This window comes from Vulpes lagopus, chromosome 7 (assembly GCF_018345385.1).
Source record: "Vulpes lagopus strain Blue_001 chromosome 7, ASM1834538v1, whole genome shotgun sequence".
In the NCBI taxonomy this organism is placed as follows: Eukaryota; Metazoa; Chordata; class Mammalia; order Carnivora; family Canidae; genus Vulpes; species Vulpes lagopus.
Window position 1 is genome coordinate 109,057,501 of NC_054830.1, and position 23,886 is coordinate 109,081,386.

General features: G+C 50.4%; 1 protein-coding gene across 5 annotated transcripts in view; it reads left to right on the top strand.

Moving 5' to 3' along the window:
* The first annotated feature begins 498 nt into the window (after window positions 1-498).
* LOC121494435 (core histone macro-H2A.1) overlaps window positions 499-23,886 on the top strand; it is a 78,128-nt gene continuing 54,740 nt past the window's right edge. For 3 of the 5 annotated variants that reach the window (XM_041760866.1, XM_041760869.1, XM_041760870.1), the window contains exons 1-2: window positions 1,117-1,315; window positions 10,560-10,767. In XM_041760866.1, the coding sequence (XP_041616800.1) occupies window positions 10,596-10,767 (172 nt within the window). In that variant the 5' untranslated portion in view covers window positions 1,117-1,315; window positions 10,560-10,595. Of the gene's footprint in view, window positions 643-1,115; window positions 1,316-10,559; window positions 10,768-23,886 lie in introns of those variants that run through there. The other 2 variants (XM_041760867.1, XM_041760868.1) reach the window with 2 other exon arrangements.

Here is a 23,886-nt window from a genome sequence, read left to right on the forward strand (position 1 = left end):
GAGGGGAGGAGGTTACCTACCCCGCTGCTATAGGGGCAGCCTGAGAGCTGGGAGCGGTTTTGATTACTTCCATAATCTCGCCGCACCACCTCCAGCAAGGCACAGGAAACTTCACAATTCTTCCGGGGGGTGGGGGTGGGGGTGGGGGCGGGGGCGTGTATTCTTATTTAAATCTGGTCCACACCTGGGTGCTGAGATAGCCTCCCTGTTGGCAATTTGGCCAGGAAAGGGAAGGCCGTCGAGAGAAGGCCCCTATCTAGGTACCCTGGATGGGGCACTAACGCTTTGGGGCAAAAAAAAAAAAAAAAAAAAAAAAAAAAAAATCAATCTAGGAATATAGAGACGGGCTTTGTAGTGGCTCCTTCTCTTTCTGCTTGTCTGCGGTTTAAAAACAAAACAAAAAGGAAAAAAGAAACTGTGTGTGATAATCACTTTTGATGTTCGTGAATCGCAGCTTGGGTCCAACCGTGAACGTTGGCGAAGTCAACGCAGGTGACCGCTTCCACGGACAAAGCAGGTCCGGGCGTACGCGGGCCACGGAGGACGCCCGGGGGGGTCATGGAGCAGGAGCGGAGCGGGGCGGCCCGGGCGTCTGAGAAAGGCGACGCGCGGCTGAGCGCGCTCGGCTCGGCTCGCTCGGAGGTAGGGGCAGTTCGGGCTCCCCCGCCCCGGAGAGCGCGAAGGTCGCCTCGAGGGGAGGGCGGCGGCGGCTCTGCAGCCCCGTGCTCCGTGCCAGGCACACAGGAGGCGCTCGAGAAGGGTCGCGGGGGACGCAGGCGGGGAGGCGCGCGAGCAGAGCCCCGGCCCGGGACCCGAGCCCCCCGGAGCGCTTGGCTGAGGACGCGCCGGGGGCGGGGGGGGGGGGGGGGGGGGGGGCGGGGGGGCTCGGGCCCGACGGTGCGCGTGCGGCGTCCAGCCCGGAGGCGGGGGTGCCCGCGGGCAGGGCCGGGCGCGGGGGGGCGCGGAGGGGCGCGCGCAGCCGCGCGGCTGGGGTCAAGGCCGGGGCGCCCGGGCGGCGCGCGGCGGCGCGGGGCGGGCGGGGCGGGGGGGGCGGGGGGCGGCCGGACGCGCGGGGCCGGCAGGGGATGTGACGAGCGGCGCGCTGTGCATTGTGGGAATCCCGGGGCCGCGGCGACTGGTTCCAGTTCACTCGGCAGCGGAGCCGGGCGGAGGGGGCGAGCGCGCGGCGCGCGGGCGGGAAGCGAGGAGGCGGGCGGGCGGGCCAGCGACGAGCGCGGAGAGAAAAGGCGCGAGCGGCCGAGAGGGCGCCGGGCCGGACACCTAGCTGCTGCCGCCGCCGCCGCCGAGCCGCCCCGTAAGTGCCGCGCGGCGCCCTCGCGGCGCGCCGGGTCCCCGCCGTCCGGGTCCGGGTCCGGGTCCGGGTCCGGGTCCGGGTCGGGGGCCGCGCTCTTCCGGCCGCGGGGGCCCCCGGGGGCGGCCGGGGCCTGGCGCGCGCGGGCGGCGCTCGGCCGGGCTCGGGGGGGCCGCGCTCGGCGTGTGGCCCACGCGGGGCCTCCGGCGCGCGCTCGGCGCCCTCCCAGGCCCCGGGCCGGCCGCGCGGGATTCTCTCTGGTTTTGTTCCCACAGCGAACCCGGAAGCCAACTTCCCTCCCAACCGCGTCCTCCGGCCCGCGCCTGGGCGCTTTTGTGGGGAGGCGACCTTCGGGGGCGCGCGGGCCGAGCCGGAGGCCCCCCGGGGAGGCCCGGGGCGGCGGGGCGCCGTGTGGAGCTGGTGAGGCCCCGCACAATGAGTCGGCCCGAGAGCCCGGCGGCGGCGGCGGCGGCGGCGGCGGCGGCCCCGCGGAGGGGGGAGGGTCGGCGGCCGGGGGCCACTCGTGGGCTTGGGGCCCGGCGGGCCGGGAGGGGCTGTCCAGGGGCTGGCCGCAGGGGGGGCGCGGGAGCCCCCGTTGCCCTCGTTCATCTTCTGCTCGGCCTTTTGTTTGCTTTGTGGCTGGGAGTTTTTTTTTTTTTTTTTTTTTTTTTTTTTTTTTTTTAGGTAACTCGGGAAGGCTGTAGGCTCCCAGGGTGGAGAAGGCCTGGAGAGAAGGGCCTCGCGGGGGGTGGGGTGGAGCGGAGCGGAGCGGGGAGGTGAGCGCGCTGGATGCTGCCGGCGGTGTCACCTGACAACAGGTGTGTGGGGTGGCGCGCCCCGCCTCCGCTGCTGCGGGAACCGCGGGTCCCTCAAGGATCTGGTCAGTTGATCGGAAGGTTGTTTTGGACAAGAGGTTAGGGGGAGTATTGTTTGAGTTCCAAAGCCAGAAACGTCTGTACAAACAGCTAAGACAAACTTTGAATCCAACAATTGCAATTGCCCGTGAAATCCTTGTGAGGTTTTAATGATCCAATAAACAGCATATAAAAGTAGACAATTAGAGGGGCATTCCTGCTAACTTCTCCTTTTCTTCCACCTTTGCGGTTTGAGGTTTTGCCTTAAAGAAGGGCAGAAGTACTTTGTCCCAGGCTCCTTTCTCGGCGGACTAGGGGAATTTCAGGCAGGTTTAGGTTTGAATGGGAGACTCTAGTTGTAAGTCAGGTGGACTCTCCCTACTGCGGGCCACCTTTAGTGTATCATTCTGCCTTCAGAGGAGTTATTGGCTCTGAAATGGCCACCTCACGCTTGCAGCTGGAATTTATACCTCTTGTACACACACAACTGAACAAAGTTGGGCAGTGTCATTCCAGTCTTGCACAAGAGCCTCTCCAGTGGGGATAAATACGTTTTCAAACCTTATTATTTTTTTTTCTTAAGAAAGAAAAAAAAAAAAAACACCCTAACCAAAAACCCTCAATCTTAAACATTCTTCCCCTGTTCTAGTTTTAGGAGAGTGGGAAATCTCTTCATTCTGTTATTTTGTTTTAACCTGTCGCCGTTGTTAATGCTTGATCACTAGATAAAGGCATTAGGAAGGACGGAAGAATTTAAGTGAAAATTATTTGAGGTAGGGCCTTTAGAATGAGGAGTGGTCTGGGACATCACTTGTAAGACTATAACACACAGCCCTAAGTCACTGGTGTGGTCTGTACCAAAGGGGCCAGGCACAGGAAGTGTCCATCTCATTCTGCCATTTCTTCTAGTTCGGCGACAGCAGATCTCCAACAGCCCTTCTCCTTTTTCCCATAGAAAGTCTTGGAATACGTGTATTCTGGGACCTGCCTCTAATACCTTCAGAGCTAATGCTGCCCCCAGTCATCTAAAGGTGATTTATTTAAATAAAAGTGCAAACCTCAAGCTAGCGAAACACAGTAAGAACCTATTATATGTGCTGTTGATCAGAATTACAGTAGCTTCTACTTTTTGTTGGATTATGCCTTGGGATTTGTGTTAGGTTTTTTAGAGCCCCGTTCTTGGCATATAGGCTGGGAAGGAGCAGGGGCAAGGGGGACCCCACACCTGCCCTGTAGGTAGGTCCTCCCCTCATTCTACAGTTTTAGAAGTACATTGGGGGCCACCCCAGCTCTTTTGAGTGAGCCCAAGTGGGTCCCAAAGAGTTGTATAGCTTGTTTGCCTGGATCAAGCCTGCTAGATTGGTGTCTTATAGTCATTCAATAAATAATTCCTGAGAATCAGTTCTGAGTCAGGCACTGGGGACAGAAGCATGATCAAGAAATGCCCAGTCCTCCTTCTTGGGAAAGTGATGCAAGGAGAAGACAGGCAAGTGGCTGTTGTGAGGTTGGTGCAAAAGGTCGCAGTAGCTCCCAGGGTACCCCTAGAACAGTGACATGAGCAGGAGCAAGCTCTTTCTGGGTATAGAAAGGCCAAGTAGGAGTTTGGCTGGGCAAATGAGGGCAGATGGGGACAAGTGTTTGAGACCTAGGGAGTCCCACACGTTGAGTCTTAGAACAGTGAGAGTAGAGGTCATATGGGGTAACTGCCAGAGGCTCAGTATGGCTGAATCCTGGAGGGAGTCAGGTGAAGCTACAAGAAGCCTTTTGTAGGCTTCTTCTGAAGGCTCTGAGCAGGAGAGAGACATGGCCGGATGTTTTTTATTCTTACTGGGAATGCTTCATCTCTTCAACAAATACTGAATGGCTTCTAGATGCCAAGCCCAACCAACCAGGGTTCTCCTCTATTGAAGTTCACATTTAAACTTTTCCTTTGATAGCCTTCCATCGAAATGGCTATCTTAGAGTTTGGCATAACCTTTAAAAGAGAGAGGAGGTATGAAGGAAAGTTTCCTCTTGAAGCAGGAAGACCGTGCCTTGCTATTGAAATGTAGCGCTGATTCCTGTAGTGTAGCTCACAAGCTTGTGGGTTTACAGAGGTGAAATTTTAATCCCAGACTAGCCTCCTGTAAACTCTTTCCTGAATAACACTTGTGTTTGGCTTCTGTTTTCTCCCCACCACTAAAAACCTAACACGTGAGGAAGAAATGTGCGCTGGGACAAAATTTGCGGTTTAGGATTTATTTATTATCTTAATTTGTCCTCCTCTCCTTGTTTGTAATCCCCTGGTTCACAGAAGGTAGACTGTAAGTTCTTTAATCATCTGGCTCACTTCATGATGTAGTGTTTTATGAATGGAGAGAGATGTTTTTCATGATTGGCTGGAGTACACAGAACAAGTCTCTGTTCTCAGCCAATCAGAGTGCTGTTTCTGAACCCCAGCTCTGTGAGTGATAGTTGTGTAGTAGATCATCATGCCTCTGGGGACGTGACAGCAGTGACACCGTTAATCATCTGGTATGATAGCAGTGAATGGGAGAGAATGCTGTAAACAGGATTAGTGTCCCATGGTTCAGAATTAAGTGTCTCAGGTTTGCTGTCATGATTGGAGTTGAGGGGAAGGTGACAAATGCATGTGGACACATGGGCATTTATCCAGCTGCAGGGAGTGGATGGTGTAGTCCTCCCTCATCAGCAGTGACTTAAACATCGCTCAGATTCCCCCCGCCCCCCCGCCATCCTCGGGTGATGGAGATAGGGCTGTCCAACTAGCAGCTCCCTGGCAGTTCTGGTCAATATTTCATTTGGGATCGATATGCATGAATTCATTGCTTAGATAATAAAAGACCTCACAATCACCAGTTGCAGTGGTTTCATAAGCAACCTGATTAAGAGTTTTCTATGCTGTAGCCTTAGCAGAGGTCTGTGGCTTACAGATGTGAGGAAGGTAAGCATTTCTCCCTGTTCTCTTTTATCTTTTACTGAGCTAGCCTCACGGCAAAAGAGAGGTGGCTGGAGCCATAGAATTATCAGGGAGCAGGAAGGCCTCCTCTACACGGCTCCCATCTCAGTTACCAGGGCATTTGTGTATTCCCTTCCTGGGAATCCCTAAGGTGGTTCCACAAGCTCCTTGAAGTTTGAGGGTCTGGGTTCCCACAGGGATTGGTGAGGAATGTGTCCACAAGTGGTCTCACTGAGAGTCCCTGACTTGTGTCTCACTTGCCACATCTCTGAATCCTGTGGCCTCTGGCCTTTGGAAATGCTTCTCTCATCTTTGTCAAGAGAACCCCATCCACTGTAAATACCAACTAATCAGTCACCAGTCAGCCAGCATTTGAGAGCCTACCAGGTAACAGGCAGGGTGGTGGGATCCCAGAGATACACTGGTGAACAGTGCCAACTGGTGTATCCCATCATGAAGACAGACAAGGAAATTGGCAGTGATGATACAACATAGCATCTGCTAAGGTTGGGGAGGTTGGCTTCAGGATATTTATATAAATTGGATCTAGAGTAGCAGTCAGTTTAAAAGAAAGAACTGGAAATTGCATTTGCAGAGCACTTTGTTTTTATTTATTTGAGAGCAAGTGAGCATGAATGGAGGAGAGAGGCAGAGGGAGAGGGAGAAGCAGACTCCCCACTGAGCAGCGAGTCCGATGAGGGGCTGGGTCCCAGGACCTTGGGACCGTGACCTGAGCAGAAGGCAGATGCTTAACTGATCAGGCCACCCAGGTGCCCCAGTAGTTGAACATGTTAAAGAGTAGTGGCAGGCTAAGGAACATTATGAGGGATTTATAGCTGGGCTCGGGGGCCAGAGCAGGAGTGTTGACTGAGGAAACAGGGAGCAGTCCAGCCTGGTCAAGCCCTTGTTGCTGGAAATAGGGGGAGATGAGCTGGAGGTCAGTGGGGCCTTGTATGCAAGGTTGGAATCTGGGCACCAGGCTGCCCCCAATTAGCCTGTGACCAGGGAGGGCACAAGGCATGGCCACAGCAGAAACACAGAGGAGGGGGCCATGTGATAGATCTGAATCAGCAGACCACTAGGTAGGATCTCCAGACAGGGCTGGAGAGGGCATTGTAGACTGAGTTTGGGGCATGTGCCCAAGAATCAAGGTAGGAGTGAAGGCGGTTGGCAATGCAGCGAGGAGCCTGTTAGGGTGCCCTGTTGGGGAGGAGTGGAACAGTGTGGTCGTAGGTAGGACAGCCTTCTGCCCCTTTTACCTTTGTTGCCCTTCCTGGTAGTAGAGGGCTTGTCATTCTCAGGTCTGTCTTATTCATGGGATCCTCATAGCCAGGCTTCTTGCTAGTCTTGTGCCCTGAGGACAGACCATGTGCGTTGGTCACATCTCGGTTGTTGGGAGGCCTGTGGTCAGAGACTTACCTCTCACTCAAGCCTGCTCACTTCTCCATACAGCCCCTCTCAGTGTGTCTCTGGGTAAGCTTTGGGTTTCTGCAGGCAAGGTTCATGTCTGTTGTGATTGATTTATAGCCGGAGGAGTTGCAGAAGTAAAGACCACAGAGATCCCTTCAGGATCAACCACAGAATCTCTATTTCCTGGCCTGATAACAGTCAAAAACCCAGCTAAGCTAAGGTACAATGATGAATGGATGCCAAGTTAGCCTAAAGTCATGTCACTGTCTTCAAACTCGTGGGGCCCGCTCTAGGGATGAGGACTTGTGGTTTATTGAATGCAGTGCTCTCCTGGATGGTTAGTCCAGGAAGGAAGGACACTGCTTTGTCAGTTTGACGAGACAGTATAGCTATTTCTCTTCTGAGCAACGTCAGTGCCTTGAAGAGAAGCCGAGTGTGTTAGAAGCCACTTTTTCTGTGACGTAGGACTGTCCATTTCTCAGAAGAGGCTGGATGTGGGGCATGGGTCAAACAGGGCCCAACAAGCTTTGGCTGGTTGCTCACACCCTGGCTTCATAGGTCCATTTTCAACCTGGTTTGTTATGTGACAGAAACTGGCTGTTTTCTTCTCTGCACAAATAGGTAAAGGACATTTCTCAACGCCTCTTGCAATTAGGCGTGGCCATGTGACGAAGTTCTAGTAGGTGAATCACGGTCAGTAGTGGTAGGCCCCACCTCTAGGCCTGGCCCCTGAAGGCCTCCATGTGTTTTCCTCCACTGAGGGATGGGAGGGGTCTGGATCCTAGAATCATGTGAAGAAGCACCAGCCCATCACGGAAACACACTTGGGACTTTCCACAAGGGAGAAATCAGCCATAGGGGCCTGTTTGTTATAGCAGCCAGGGCTGTCCTTGCCAGTACAAACATCCAATGGCAGTTTTCAAGGAGGTGACCTCTTTTCAAATTGTACATGCTGTTGTTATTTTTATCGACTTTCTTGAGTGCACACTCAGTGAGTGCTTGTCAGGCCTTGTAATGCATGTTTTCATTCAGTTCTCCCACTAACTGTTCGGGTTCCATTCTGGCTTCATCCCTACTTGACAGAGCATAAAATCAGCTCTGAGGGTAATATTCTATCACATGCCCAAGGACATAGGCCACGCTAGTGGCAGAGGCACAACCTGAAGGAGGCCAGTCTGACTTTGGCATTTGAGTCATGAACCCTGGTGTCCCACAGCCACATTCATCACAGCCGCTCTCTCCCCATGTGGGTGCCTAGCCATGGCTGTCCATGGCTCCAGAGACCCCTGATGAGGGGAATGGACCTGGCACATTCTTGGGTTTACCTGGAGACTGCCCAGCTACAAGATGGTTTTCTGAAAGATATTTTTAAAGTCAGCACACACATTCCTGGATGTCATGAGGCTGCATGGCTTCGTCAGAAGGCTCTCAAAGCTGCAGCCGCCGCTTGGGCACCTCTAGTTAGAAGTGCAGGAAGAACATGCGAAGGGGTGAGGAACAGGAGCTGCAGGACAAACCCTAGGAGAGGGGCTGCTTTGTTGGGAGTCTGACTGAAAATTAAGTTCTCCTTTCAGCAGAATGGCACTTGAGGATCCATGAAAGTTAAGGTCCTGCCAGGGACCCAGGGACTTAGGAATGAGCGGATCACAGGGCCTGGCATCAAGTAGCTTGCAGTTCAGATAAGCTAGAGAGGCAGGCACACATGTATGTGCCATGATATGTGCTTGGCAACATGGAGCAGTGAGTGACTCCAGTCCATGGTCCATTTGAGGACAGGCATCTCATGAGTGTCAGTTCAGCAGATTGACCAGAGGACGAAGGGTGTCAGTGGCAGGAGAGACAGCATGTGTAAAGCCATGCTCCTCGCAGCGCAGGGAGTCAGGGGTGACCTAGAGAGGGGCATCGGCCCCAGGCCGGGGTGACAGGAAACAGTGCCGTGGAAGTAGCTGTTTGTGGCTGGCTCAGGGTCATGGGGAATCAGCAAGGGGACCTAGATCCTCTGGCCTCCATGGAGAGGGTCTGGAGCTGAGGACAGTGGGTGCGGAGAGCTGAACTAGGGCAGAGTGGGTAAAGGGAAGGGAAAAGGCTCGAGATGTTATGAGGTGGGTTCAACAGAGAGCTAGGCTCATGGCTGGGCCCTGTGAAGGTGGGCAGAGAAGTAGGGCTCAGGTTGACTGCTGCTTGGTGGCTTGATGCATGAGGTTGTCACTGCTGAGAAACCCAGAGGAGGGAGTTCCAGGTGCCCGTGGGACTTTCAAGTGGGTCCTTGCCACAGGCAGGCAGAACAGAGCTATGGGGCCCCGCAGCCAGGTATGCACCTGAGAGTCACCAGCACGTCCATGCAAAGACCAGGAGCATCACTTTTAAGGAATGAGCATTTCTAGGGCCTCTAGGGTCCCTGAATGCTAATGGCTCCTCTCTGGGGCCGGACATTGCCTGATTCCCACAGAGACAGCCCCAAACATACTCAGATAGGTCTGCCTGGAGATGGGAGCTGAAGCCTGGGCTCCAGGAAGAACAAGGCTGAGCTGCATGAATCATCACTGACCGTAGGCCTCTCCTGCTGAAGGAGGGGAAGTGTTCACTGCCTTTCATGATGATCATTTAAATGACTAGGGTTATTTCTTCTCCACCAGCTCTGGAAGAACAGGGACCACATCTGCCTTGGGCCCTTCTCTCTCTGTTCCCAGCAGAGTTCTTGAAGTAGATGTGTAAATGACCTAAATGCTTTTAGCAAACATTTGAGACCTAGAATGCTCTTAGCCAACATGTAGACCTTAGTGGTGCTTGCTCGGAGTACAGGTAGGGGCAGCGCTCTGAGAGCCTGCACTATGATGGGAGAGATGGGCGTATGTGGACATCATTGTGGCGTGAAGTGCAGGGGAGCCAAGAGGATGGAGTGGCTGTATCTGAGCACTCAGGGAAGAGTTGGCAGAGGGCAGAGAACAAGTGTGAGAGATAGTGGAAGTCCTGGCCAAAGGGCATAGCCACTGCAGGGGCTGGCATTTGCAGGGAACAGTGTGTGAACCCCCCCCCCCCCACCATGTCCCAAGTTTGGACTGCTGGAGGTATGGGGTGAAGCTGGATGGATGTGCAAGGCCTAGATTTCTAGAACATTGCGTGACAGGCCATGGGTCTGGATTGTACCTTGGGAACTATGGCAGCTACAGAAAGCTTACAGACTAGGGCCATTGAGTATTCAGATCCGTATGTACTACCCTCGGAGGGCAGGTGGATTGGAGAGTAGGGCCTGTGGTGGGAAGACCTCTTCACATATTTGTGATCACTTGATTAGAGATGATCTGGATTCAGTCATGGTCAGGGTGGAGAGGAGAGGCCTTCCAAGAGTTGTTGAAGATGGAGCATCCTCTGGCCTGAGTGGCATTTTGGATGGGGATGGGGAGGAAGAGCAGGGAAAGATGAGCACTTTTCCATCCTCTGCAGACAGGCCCTGCTGGTAGACTGAAAGTGTGCTGAGGGCCGATGAGGGCAACCTGGCTATCTGCTGGGCTCCTGTGAGTCGTTCTTGCCCCTTACAGGTACAGGATCCTAGAGGTAGAGCCTCTGCTTTCACCAGAGGGCCTAGGTGTCAGGTGTTACATGTTCATTCTAGAGGTGGGTGACATCATTTTCTCTTCTTTCACGAAGGCTTCCACATATTTGTCCACTCTGGTCTCCAGGGTCTACAAATTCAATTATTAAACAAGTGTGTAGGACATAGCCAAGAAATCCCATTTCTTTCACATCATGTGGCAGAAAGGCAAGAGACTTGAGAGCACTTGTTGTTGGAGTAACCTTTAAATGTAAGTGACCAATTAAATCGATGTTAGGGTATAAAATGTGAAAAGCATCGCTGTTGTCTTTTTCTAGGGGCCAGAGTGCTCCAGTGGAGTGCCTAACTGGGCTCGAGGGGCTCAGTGGCTGCAGGCAGTGGTGTGTCTCCCTGGTGCCTAAGCGCATGGGGAAGGGGAAGGGGGGATGCGTCATGTCCATGACCTCACACCCGTGCCTCTTGCCTCCACAGTGTGCTTACTGACTGATCCACGTCAGGGCCACCGCCATGTCGAGCCGGGGCGGAAAGAAGAAGTCCACCAAGACCTCGCGGTCCGCCAAGGCAGGAGTCATCTTCCCTGTGGGGCGGATGCTGCGCTACATCAAGAAGGGCCACCCCAAGTACAGGATCGGTGTGGGGGCGCCTGTGTACATGGCCGCTGTCCTGGAGTACCTGACCGGTGAGTGTGTCCGCCCCCCGCCGCGTGCCCATGGCAGCGCTTCTGACACGTGTCATGGGACCAGTTCAGTTTATTTTATTTTGAAATTTTTCAAACCTGCAGAGAAGTTACGAGAGTTGGATGGTGAACGTTTTCATCTGGGTGCCCCAGTTGTTCACATTCTGCCCCCTTTGCTCTCTCTCCCCACACTGCGCGTGTGTGTGTGCGTGCATATGCATACTTGTGCACATCTATACATTCATTTTTGGCTTTTTTTTTTTTAAAAGAGTTTATTTATTTATCCATGAGAGAGAGAGAGAGAGAGGCAGAGACACAGGCAGAGGGAGAAGCAGGCTCCATGCCGGGAGCCTAATGTGGGACTCGATCCCAGGACTCCAGGATCACACCCTGGGCCAAAGCAGGCGCTGAACCGCTGAGCCACCCAGGGATCCCCCATTTTTGGCTTTTATACAGTCCACTTGGAAATTTCTTTAATGGCCCCAGTAGTAGCCTTTATAGTTTTGTTTGGTTTTCTTTCCTGATCCAGGATCCATTTTAGGATCATACATTTCTTTTAGTCTTTTTTTTTTTTTTTTTTTTAAGATTTAAAAAAATTTATTCATAAGAAACAGAGAGAGGCAGAGACACAGGCAGAGGGAGAAGCAAGCTCCCTGCGGGGAGCCCAATGCAGGACTCAATCCCAAGATCACAACCTGAGCTGAAGGCAGACGCCCAACACTATACACAATCGTATCATTACTCAGTATGGTGCTCAGATTGCTTCACATTTGACATTCAGGCTGGTTCTGGTGTCCTTTGTGATGGCCTCTTCCATTCTTAGACATGGAAGAGGCCATCTTACTTTCTCACATGAGATGTTCTAGTCACACCTTGAATTTTCCAGTCTCAATCCTGGAATCAGCTAATTCTCGGGGAGGGCGGGGGGTGGTCCTTTTCCCAGAAATAATCTTTGTCTCACTGGTGGCTTCATGGCAATTGTGGGAAGCCAGCTGGGCAAGGATAACATCCCCACTTTTAGTGATGATAAAGCCAGCATCAAAGCTTAAGAGAACCTGCCTGGGGCTGCATATAGCCAATATGGAGTTGGGAAGGGACCCAGATCCTGTTGGCCTGTTGTAACACTTTTACCACTTACTGCTCCATGCACAATTAGGTTATATGGCAGAAAGGGCACCCTTGATTCTTTCAGCCACCTGTCCTACAGCCAGACAAGGAGACTTAGCGAAACAAGGTGCCCTTCCAAAGTGGTAATAGGCAGCAGGAGAGCTGGATAACTTCTTGCTCTTCTAAGTCTCTCAGTAAGGCAGGACCAAGGGTTCCACCATGAAGAACATGGTCATGAGGTATATAACGTTTTTGTGTTCTTTCAAAAGCACCTAGGCACAAAATGTCTTTGGTGTGTTATAGTTGGGAGGCATTTGTACTTCTGGGACATTTAAAACTGCTTCTCAGAGACTCTTAGAGGTGGCATGCCTGGTAGCACGAGCTAGGTATGATTCTTCTCATTCTGTAGATGAGGAACCAGAGGCCCAGAGCTTGTGATACACCAGGAAAGCCGTGTAGAACATTGGCAGTTACATTGGGAGAAGTTACTAGATAGGAAGCAGAGGACATTTTTTAGTTCTGGCTTGGCAGTTTACATACTATGTCACCTAGAGTGATTCACTTAAACTCTCTGGACCCCAATTTCCATACAACTCAAATGTTGACAACAGCCTATGCTCCACCAACTCCAGGCTGCTTGACAGCCAAAGGGCTTTGTTTGAGCATAATGGGGAAGGGCTGTGCATACAGGCCACGACTCCTGGTTCCCGAATGTCATGATGTCCCTGTCATTGGGATGTCCACAGACCACTATCATTAGGTCAAGTATCACATCAGTTTCATTTCTTCCATCAGGTTTCTATTTTTTAGTTTGTAGGGTGAGGGTGGGAGATACCATTGTTCCAACATATCTGAGGTAGTTATTATGTGCTACATGGAAAATCTGAATGTTTTCCTTGTCTGTGCCTGGCAGGCTCTGGAACTGAGCACAGCGCTCATGAGTTTGAGGTCAGCAGGTCCATTCTCATGGGACCAGAGACCCTGAGTCTTTTTTGTACCCATGCCCATTGTACCCATCCCCAACTCTCACGGTTGGGTGGTAGTGGTCACAAAAGGCAGTGGGAATGGTCAGGGTAGCTTGTCACTCATACTAGATGGTAGGTCAAGGTGAATTTTTACTCAGGTATCAGCCATGTTAACCCCTGTATGTTAAGAATACATATTTTTAAGTTTCACCAAGTCCTTCCAGGAGAGCTATAGTTAGCTGAATCTGAGCCATGTTTTCTGCCTGCCTGCAGTGCTGAGTCACTGGCTTGCCATTGCCCTACTCCTGCCCCCACCATGGTGCCTGGCCTACAGGAAAGACACTTTGGGAGACATCCTGAGACATGAGTGCGGTGCTCAGGCACTGTGTGGTCACGTGTGCCCTGTTGCCAGTTGGGGAAGTAGCCGAGCTCTGCAGCCACATCCAGTGAAAACACTGCCCTGTTGCACCCCTCAGAACAGTGCCACATGCCTTCTCTGAGTGTGTTGGCCTGGGATGTGGCCACGTGTGAGGATTTGGAAGTTCTGAGTGTTTGCCTGCTCAGAACTTTGGTTTTATTCCAGGAGTGAGAAGAGAAGGTGGACAAGCCCTCTTTCTGCTCTGCTCCTTGATTTGGTTTTCCCTGAAGACACTTTCTCATTCATTACACACACTTATTGAGCACCTGCTGTGTATCAGGCACCAGACTAGGCTCTGTCTGCGAACACAGGAATGATTGGGGCAGAAGTGATCTCTGTTCTGTGCCGCTCATGGTCTAGTCCGGGAGAAAGAACCAACCAGCCCAGATGGTTACTGCCTGTGAGAGATGCCGTGGAGAGTGTAAGCAGGCCAAAGCAGGGCCTGGGTGCCTGGAGAGGAATGGGCTCAGGAAGGCTTCTGTGAGGAGGAGATCTCAGCTGAGGCCTGGAGAAGGAGGTGGGGCCCACTCAGCCCTGTGAGAGCTGGGAGTGGGGCTGTGCCACCCCCTCCCTTGCATTCCATGTGCCTGCTGGGTGCCAGCTACATCTTATCCCCAAGCTGGAAGAGAGAGAAGCCCCAGTACCAGCCCTTGAGCAGCTTAGGAGCCTCGACAGGGATGTGACCCAGACATCGTGCTCTGACATGAGTCTGTGAGGGAAGGATCACCCTTTCAGCAGGTCCTCACTGAACATGCATCTAGTCCTGGGATAGAAGTCAGAGCAAGACCTTTCCTCACCCCAGAGAGCCTTCTGTTCAGAGGCAGGCACAGGCAAGAAAAGGGTGGTGTGTAGGTTTGTTTGTAGTTTGTTAACCAAAGCTATCCCACTTGGGAGCTATCAGGTGAGCTATCTGGTCATCACCTGAAGGGCCATGTAGAAAGATTGTGTTCTCTTCGTGGCCCAGACTCTTGCAGACTGTGGTATACACAGTTGCAGGCATGGTGATGGAGGTGTGCCACATGGCACCCTTCGACATGGCTGGGCCAGGCCTCCTGCCTTCAGCAGCCCCCAGTAGAGAGTTGAGGGGTCTGGATGAGGTGGTTAATAGGACTGCTGAGCTACCAGGGTCAGGCTGGGACCAGGTAGCTGTGGAGCAGGGAGCTGAGGTCTCCACGGTGGCCAGCCCTGAGGACCAGATGGGATGCCACCGTGTTCAGTGGACGTCAGGTAGAGGCAGGAGAGCTGTACGGTTAAGATGTGGACTTGGGTGTCTGAAGGTGCCATTTCCTAATTGTGGCCTCAGGCAGGTCACTCACATTTCTAGGCTGTGAGTTGATTATCTGTACAATGGGGCTATGGTGACTGTCTCCTATGGTTATAGAGGCTGCAGTGAGGGGATCCAGGGGACATGCTCCTCCTATGCCCACACAGTGTAAGTGCCCAAAGCTAACCCTTAGCACTGGGGGTAGGCAGAGAGAGGAGGAAGTCCCTGTACCACTGCTCTGGCTGATCACATTCCTTAGGGATGGTGTGGGACTGTCCTGTGTGTGTTGTCCTCCCATTGCCTAGAACCCATCGAGCCTCTAGCCTTACCAGGTGTGTGCAGAATGCCTAGGCAGCTTCAGTGCCTCCTCTCCCTGGTTTGTTTTAAGCGATACCTAAGTCTTCCTCTTAAAGCCTATACCAGCCTCAGCATCAAGATGTCTGTCTCATGTTGGAAGCCCCTTCTGTCCTGAGCACCTGGCATGTGCACAGACATCTTCCTGAAGGATTTTTCAGTTAACCAGGAGCTGAGCATGCCAGAGCTGAGGCCACACCAGCAGAGTGTCTGAACCAGCAGTGGCCATTCTGGGCAGAGACCATCAGAGCCCAGTGACACACCCTGTGTAAAGCATGTTTCCAGGGGTGAGGGACCACACGAGTTCTCCTCCTTATGGTCTGCTCTGGGCTCAGGTAGATACGGGGAGGAGGTCATAGCCTTGGGTCTTGCTCTGAAATATGAAGTTGGCCTCCAGTTCTCCGCTTGGGTCCAGAGCCCAATCATCTGTCTTACTTAAAAGGAAAAGGCAACATCTGGAACAAGCTGAGGCCTGGAGGCCAGACAGCTTCTTCCCCAAATCTGTGTGCTCCTGCCTCTGCTTCCCTCCCAGACTCTCCCCGGAGCTCTTCCCAAGGAATGTGATGCTGTCTGTCTTCTCAGTGCCCTGGACGATGTAGGCCTTGCTTCATTCTGCAGACGAGCAGCACAGCAGCCCAAGCTGTCGGGGCTGCTGTGAGGATTGACACTGTATCTAAAGCATTTAGCCAGCTCTCATCCTAACCACTCAATAAATGGTGGAAGGCAGTGTTATCGCATGGAAACTGAGGCAGTCAGGGCAGCCCCTGCCCAGCTGTCATCTTTGCCCCCTTGGGACTGTGGTACTTACCCCTTCCATGATTTAAATATCATTTAAGGGAAAAGGAAACTTGACTTGAGTCAGTTTGAAAGCCTTTGGAATCTCTCCCTTGTGCCCAGCACACCACTGCTGGAAGGTAAAGAAGATGTAAGATGAGAAATGAGAAACATGTGGCATGGCTTTTGCCCCAGTGAAATTTCCATTAATGTTGGGGACACACAAGCCCAGAGACCAGTAAAGGAATAGGGCAAACAAAGGGGTAAGTGAAAGGTACTTGAGTCTTGCAGTTGGCGGGGAGGCGTTGTAACTGAAAAGTGTGTGGAAGAGCAAAGAGCAAGCACCCTTGTGATTTGTTGATCTTTTATTTTATTTTATTTTAAGATTTCATTTATATATTTTAGAGAGCAAGAGAGCACAAATGTGAGGGAGGAGCAGAAGGTGAGGGAGAGAGAGGGCGAAAGAATCTTAAGCAGACTCCATGCTGAACGTGGAGCCTAATGCAGGACTTGATCTCAGGACCCTGAGATCATGACCCGAGCCAGGAGCATGATCTGAGTCAAAATCAAGAGAAGGATGCTTAACCAACTGAGCCTCCCAGGTGCCGTGATTTGTTGGTCTGAAGTCATGGGTCAAGGAACTGTGGGTCAGTGTTGCTCAAACTGTGTTTAGCAGAACCTAAGTGTTTGATGAAATTGAAGAGGTATTCCACCAAAAAAAACATGGCTCCATGGCTGAGCTCAGAAGACGGCTAGATTCACATCCCTCTTTGAGATGGATATATGAATAACCTCAGACGAGTTTCTCAGTGAAGGAATTTGTTTCAGTTTGGGAACCACCAAGAGAGAGCTTTGTTTACTGCAAGACTCTTCAGAGCCTTTTACATATTGGTGTCATTGTGAATCCCCATGGGAGGGAACTATGGTAGGTAGTGGTTCCCAAAACTTTGATCACAAAAGTCTTTCAAGGAACACCTTAAAAAACCCTGCACAGCACAGTGTAGAAGACACTGGTGTGGCTTAAACCCATGAGAAACAGCACTCTGAGGAAGGCTAAGTGAAGACACAAGATTGAAAGCTACCACAAAGAGCAAACTTTGGTTTGTTGTCGCATCGAGGCACAAAGCTTGTCTTCAGAGGGGCCCAGTGCAGAGAAGGTGCCTCAACGTTTGCTAGGTGAGTGGTGTCTTAGGAAGCCCTTAGCACTTATTTTACTAAGCTGAGTTGCTCAGGTATTAACTTGGGGACAGCCTACCATACCCCTGAGAGAACAGGCCTGGCTCCTGTTCATCAAATCCAAAAAGATGTGCAGTAACATCTTCTTTCTTCCTTTTTTTAATTTTAGTCCAGAAATCCTGTCGTGTAGCCTGATCACAAATCTTATTCTACCAAGTTACCTCCTATACTTAAGCTTTTTTGCAAAAATCCAATCCACTCTCAGAGGGTTTCTCAACATTAAGGAGTATGGAAAACACTCAAAGCTGAATTGTTATATTTATCACAAGGCATCTCTTGATCCCCACTCCTTCCATGTTGCCAAGTCCTGCCCCTCCCACTGCCCCTGGATGAGACCTGGATATCCTTCTCCTGTCTTTTGTCTGGGAGCAGAGCCTCCCCCTCTGCTAACCGGCACCTGGCACCCTCTTGCGGTGGATGCTCTAATGGGAAGCTGCCGTGGTGAACTTTACGGGGCAGGTTCCTGACCCGGGAAATAAGCAGGGTTCCCTGGGTGGACTTTCTGGCCACTTTGTAGACTAAGTGATGCCTGGCCCTTATGCCTGACTGAGTCCTACAATAAAAGGCAAGGAAAAGGGATGACTCTTAGGAATAGACCTTGCTGTCTGGTTTGGCTGACAAAATGATCATCCTCATCCTGAGGTTCAGCTTGCTTGGTTTCTGATCCCTAACTGTGTCAGACTTTGCACATCCCTTTGGTATCGGGTGGGGCTGCACTGTGATGCTGCCCTAAGTGCAGTAGGGGGAGCCCTCTGTGTTGGCCCTGCATCCTGTTACACAGATACACTCATTTCAGCAAACAGCCATCATTGTGTGACTTTTCTGGGCTGAGAAAAAAAGGACCGGACAGGCTTGGCAGATGGGTAAGGCGGAGCCTGCATTTGGCACTGTCACTTACCTGGCCTCTTTACCACTTTCCTATCCAGGACACCTGAGTGTGTCCTGTACTCACCCAGCTAAAAATAGGGCAGGAAGAAGAGGACAGTCAGACTGACTCCTTGATGCTCCGAGGCTCCCTGAGGTCCTCCTGAGTCTCTTGCTTATTTGCCTGACCACCCCTACCTTAGACGAACACTTCAGCCAGGACCCACCTAACTCTCGCTGGCACCTTGGGCATTCACGCTGCCCTGGAGCTCACAGTACCCCACAGTGCTCACTTCTGCAAAGCCCTCTACTGTCTTCATATTCCTGAGCAAACCACACACACACACACACACACACACACACACACACACACGAAAAGGAGGACTAGGGATTTTAATGAGACAGAGGGCTGCAACTAGGAAAAAGTTGGAAACACTGAAGTTGAAACTAGCATGCTGGATACCTAGTGTGTGCCGACAGAATTTAAATGCGTAATCTCATTTCAGGTTATACAAGCAGTTTGTGTTTAAAAACACAAGTAGCTAAAAGTCATTCATAATTCCACCACCTGGAGGTAGCTGCTGGCACTGAATGCCTTTTGTGTGCCCGTGCATGAAAGGGAGTTAGATTTTAGCCTAATTATTTGTTTTTATTAATATCTGTTGTTGATGATCTTCACTGATACCCAGTTGCAGAAACTCACCACTATACACAATCTTGCAAAGCAAGTTGCGAGGTATTTCGGGAGGTGCTCCCCGCTTTGCTGCACTGGCAGGCCTCCGTCTACCTCCTGGGGAATAGATGATTTTGTCGTGGGGAGACCTTGGAGGAGTGCTTGAAGAAGCAGTTTATCACAATGCACCTTTGACACTTCCCTTGTTATGTGGTATTGTCATGTGGTGTTGGATGGCCAGCCAGTTAGCACACCCAGGTGGGGCAGGCCTCAGGGCTCGAGAGGTGGCACTCCCAGAGCTTTGCTACCTGACCCATGATGTGAAGGTGGCAGCACGGCTTGATAGCACGCTTCTCCCAGAGGCACAGGAATCTGCCGAGGAGCTCAAACACTGACTTTGGCCTATCCACCACCCAGTCCTTCCAGAGAGTCCACAAAGTGGTCCACGAGAGTGTCAGTGTGACCTGGGCCCACTTCATGAAACAGTGGCTCCATTTCTGCTTTCTCGGGGCCGGGGCTTGGACTGTATCACTGGGATCAGAGAAGGGAAAGTCCTCATTGCTTTCTTCTGCAGTCATTTTTCTCCTAGTCTGTGACTGGTCTTCTTATTCTCTTCACAGTGTCTTTCACAGAGCTGAAGTTTGTGATTTTAAGCAAGTCTAGTGTATTGTTTCCTTTTTCATGTTTTGCACTTTTGGGGTTGTAGCTAAAAAATCGTCACCAAACCCGAGGTTGTGCAGATTTTCTCCTATGTTATCTTCTAGGAGTTTTATAGTTTAGTGTTTTCCATTTAGGTGTGTGATCCATTTTAAGTTAATTTTTGTAAAATGTGAGGTCTGTGTCTAGATTGACTTCTTTACATGTGGATGTCCAGTTGTTCCAATCTCTCCGTTTTCTTGAGGATGAGATGCATTGCCTGGGAAACTCAGTGGTCAAGGAGGCTCAACTGTTGCTTCATAATTTCCCGGTGAAGGGTAACATGCCACTTTCATTTCTGCCACTGGGGCCTGCAGATGCAAAGACAAGTTCCCTAGCAAGGGTTCTGTTTTCCCAGAGGCAATGGAAAAGCCCATAGAAAGACCAAACTTGTTCCTGGATTCAGGCAAGGAAAATGGTGTGCCCAAAACTAAGTGTGCCTCTCTCATCCCAGGCCTTCCACCTCGGATCACTTTACTTGTCATAGAGTACATCGTTTAGGATTTCATTTCGTGAGGTTTTTTGGTGATAAACTTTCTCAGGCTATAGTTTTGAACATGGTTTCTTTTTTTTTTTTTTTTTAAAGATTTTATTTATCTTTTATTTATCAGAGAGAGAGAGCACAAGCAGGGGAGGGGCAGAGGGAGAGGGAGAAGCAGGCACCCCACTGAGCAGGGAGCTGGAGGTAGGGCTCGATTCCAGGACCCCAGGACATGACCTGAGCCGAAGGCAAATGCTTAATGGACCGAGCCACCCAGGTGCCTCTGAACATGCTTCTATCACATGTATAGTTTTTAGCTGTTGTTTCTTCAGTGTCTCAACAGAAATCAAATATATGTTATTGTCTCATTCTTTCTCCGTGTCTGTTTATTTCATTCATAGTTTTCATTTCTGTCTTGCAGAACTTATTTGTGGATATTTTTGCAGTCTCATAGAACTATCTCCCTGTTTATTAATTCTCTCTTCAGCTGTGTCTTATCTACTATTTAATTCAGTCACTTTTTTTTTTTTTTGAGAGCTTTGCACATGCACCTGAGTGAGGGCAGGGAGAGGCAGAGGGAAAGGGGGAGAGTGGGTCATGAGCAGTTTCCACTCCCAGAATGGAGCCCAATGTGGGGCTCAATCTCAACAACCCTGAGATCATGACCTGGGCCAAAAATCAAAAGTCAGACACTTAACCAACTGAGTCACCCAGGTGCCCCCAGTCCATGAATTTTTTTATTTCAGCTTTGAAACTTAGATTTCTAAAAGTCCCATTGGTTTTTTTTTTTTTTAAATCTTCTTGGTCATTCTTTATAATATCTTGTTTCCTCTTCATTTTTAAAGTTTTTAAAACTATATTATACATAATAATGTATTTATTCAAATAACTTGTTCTTTCCAGTTTAAGGAAAAAGTGGTACATATAATTGTATAAAGTGTACAACTTGATGATTTGATATCCATACACATTGTGGAATAATTACCAAGTTTATCTGAAAAATCCTAGTGATGGTAGTCTTTATACATCTATTTCTGCTAGATTTTGAGTCATCATTCAGAAAACCTACTGTTCTACAAGATTAGAAAGGAATTCCCTCATGCTTTTGCTTAGTATTTTTATGGTTTAATTTTTTACATTTTTCCTTTGATCCATTTAAAATTTATTCTGATACATTGTGTGAGATAGGGATTGACATAATTTTATTCCAGATGGTTACCCAGTTAGGTACCTCAACACAACTGGTTGAATATCCCATCTTTTTCTTGGTGTTCTGAGATGCTTCCTTTACCGTACTTGATATTTCTAGATTACTTAGGGCAATTTTTGGACTTTGTTTCTTTCCTTGGACTGTCTAGTTACATACTTTGTTTTTCATATCTGGTGGGTCTTTCACTTTCTTCAATTTTTTTTTAGTAGGTTATATATACCAATGATAAAATTCACATGTTTCTACAGGACGTACAGTGAGACATGCATTTCTCTTCCTGCTTTTTTCCCCTACCCCGTTTTCCTCCCAAAAGATAGTGTTATCACTTTATTATGTATATTTTGTATTTTTTTTTGTTCTGTATCTTTCTTTTTTGTTGTTGTTCTTTTTTCTGTATCTTTCTAAAGATACTTTTCCTTTTTCATTTCAAAATCTAAAAAATGAAATGCCAAGAAATAATCAGGATAATGGGTACATGTGATATGCAGAGGCTGACATTTATATTTGAGCCAGAATCTTGGTTGGGAGAATCTGAGAGTTGCTGATCTGCCCCTAACATCTCCCCAAGCACTCCTAGACCCCTCAGCCAACCCTAAGACCTGCCTTGAGACTGTGAGGTGAGGCCTGCCTGGACCCTGGGCCATCATGGGGCTGCTTTCCCCTGGGATCACTGCTTTATAGTTCACACTGCCTGCCATGGATCCTGAGTATTGGCTCTAATACATGAAACCGGGCCAGCGCCTTGGAGAACATCCCTGCACTTCTATCCTGAATCACGGTCTGAATGCTGCAGTGTTTGGTTTACTTGTTTAGTAATCCATCTGTAATGACCTATTTGTGAAAGGGTTACCAAGCTCTGAGGAGGTGCAAGTGCCAAGCTGGGTGCTGAGGGTCAAAAAAATCAGTGTTCATTTCAACAGTTTGTAGTGAGTGTGCTGGGTCAGACCTATCAAAGGCCACATTCATGACCCCAGGGCTGAGAACGCACCTTCCCTACCTGTCCCTCATCACTGTGTGCTCAGCTACGGATGCTGGGGCTCACGTTCTGCAGCTGCTTCCTAAATAGCTTTTTACTCAAGGATGAGAAGACCAGTTAGAGGATGATGAATTTCAGGAGGATGGAATATTGCTAATGTCAGGTGCTGCCAGGAAATTGATGAGATGGGAGCTGAATTAGGCCCCTGGATTTTAAAATGAAGCATAATTAGGGTTATGCTAACGACACCAGGGTATGGTGGGCCAGACCAGCTGGAGGAGAGCCAAGCAGCATGGCACCTGTGAGTGGCAGACGGGAGGGTGTGGACAGTTTATCAACGGCTGATCTCTCACTTCTGTTACAAAATCCACTGAGGGTATCTCCAGCTATACCTTGAAAAGCAGAGGAAGGCAGGAGCTGCCTACCTGATTTAAATAGCATCCCAGGAGGGGTGCTAGAAGTACCCCAGCGTCTCTCTATAGAGGACCATAGAGAATGGCTTTAAAGAACTACTTACTGGGAGGAGAAGGAAGTGGTAAGAATTCTAGAAATAGCTTCTCTCCTGATACCTTTCTGTTAAAATATCAGCCACTAATGAAACATATTTATAGTCCCCTTTCTTTGCTTGCCTGAAGGCTTCTATGTCTAGTCAACCCAGAATAAAACATTGTGAGAGCAAAAAGCCACTCCTCAGAGCTATAAATACATTGTAGCAGGAAGACAGATCCAAAGGGTATTAGCCACAGTCAGCCTCCCTCCGTGTCTCTGTCTCTCCCCACCGCCCCCTCCAGTTCTGGTTGCCAAGAAGATAACATAAACTCACATTGGACTTGCCAGGCTGCTCAGCCAGCCTGCAGCTCTGACCCTGGCTCCCACCTTCCCTTCCTTTATGTCTTTACTCCTTCATTTTACCCCTCACCTTCCTTTTCAGGCAGGTGCCTTCCATCTGATGGCCAGGAAGCAGGTGCTCCCTGGTACTTCAGAGGGCTGTGGTGGTGCCTGATGCAGAGGTGTCCTCTCGAGGGATAGCCTGTCATCCCCATGTACACGGGAGACCTGTGCAGAGTGGCCTCTACAGAAGACATTTATCAATGTTGTCCGCATCAGAAGGAGGCTCTTTCTCTGCCATAGCTCACATCTTTTGCCTGCAGGACTGTGGGAACCATGTGGGAATCCAAGGTCTCTGGAAAAGGCCTAATCATAGGCTTCCTTGCCATGGCTATCCTGATTGATGCTCATTGTGGTAACTGGTAACCGACGTTGTCACTGGTAAACATGGATCTGCTGCCTCTATAAATCTGGGGATTGGCTGCTAAAAGTCAGCATCAGAAAAAGGGTACTTAGGTTGAGGAGCATCAGTTTCCCTGCCCTCCCACCTCCACCCCAGGCCCTGGAAGCCCCCTATTCCAGATTGAGATTGTGGTTTGCGGCAATGTTCGTGCTTTGAGTGCTAGGCAGAGGCAGAGCCATGTAAGTAATGAAACAACAGCCTTATAGTGAACACTACGTGCCAGACACTGGCTCAGTGCTTTACATTTGGTAGCTCACAGGATCCTTAAACTGCCCCTTGTGCTTAGAGTCCAAGTAACCTCTGTGAGGCCACTGGAAGAGTAACCCATCTTTGAAGAGTGTCTCTTGCAGGCTCTTCTCAAGAGTATGGACCTTAGCAGTTATCAGGAGAGCTGGGTGGGGGTCTCTAGCATCTTCTGTGTCTTTAGTGGACTTTGATTGCAGGAGGATGGTATATGCCCAGTCCTCTAAGCCTGACTTAGATACCCAGTGGATCCACAGGGGCAGGCTCTGAGCAGTTGCAGGTAATGTGCAAGGGCTGGAGATGATCTTATGGTCTGGCATGGGCAGAGGGGACACAGGTCCTGCAGGGATGAGCCTGGAGGGACAAAGAGTCACTGGCAGGAAGGAGATGGGTTTAACATAGGAGGGCTGGTGGTTGTTGGCAGGACACATGCTGGGTTATGGAGAAGGGGCAGTCTGGTCAGTATGGGAGGTGCTGGCTGTGGCAGCAGCAGCTACACAAGTGAGGTTCTGGGGAGAAAGAGGAACCACAGAGTCCTTGGAGAGGGGAGGGTCGTGCCCTGCCCTTGGT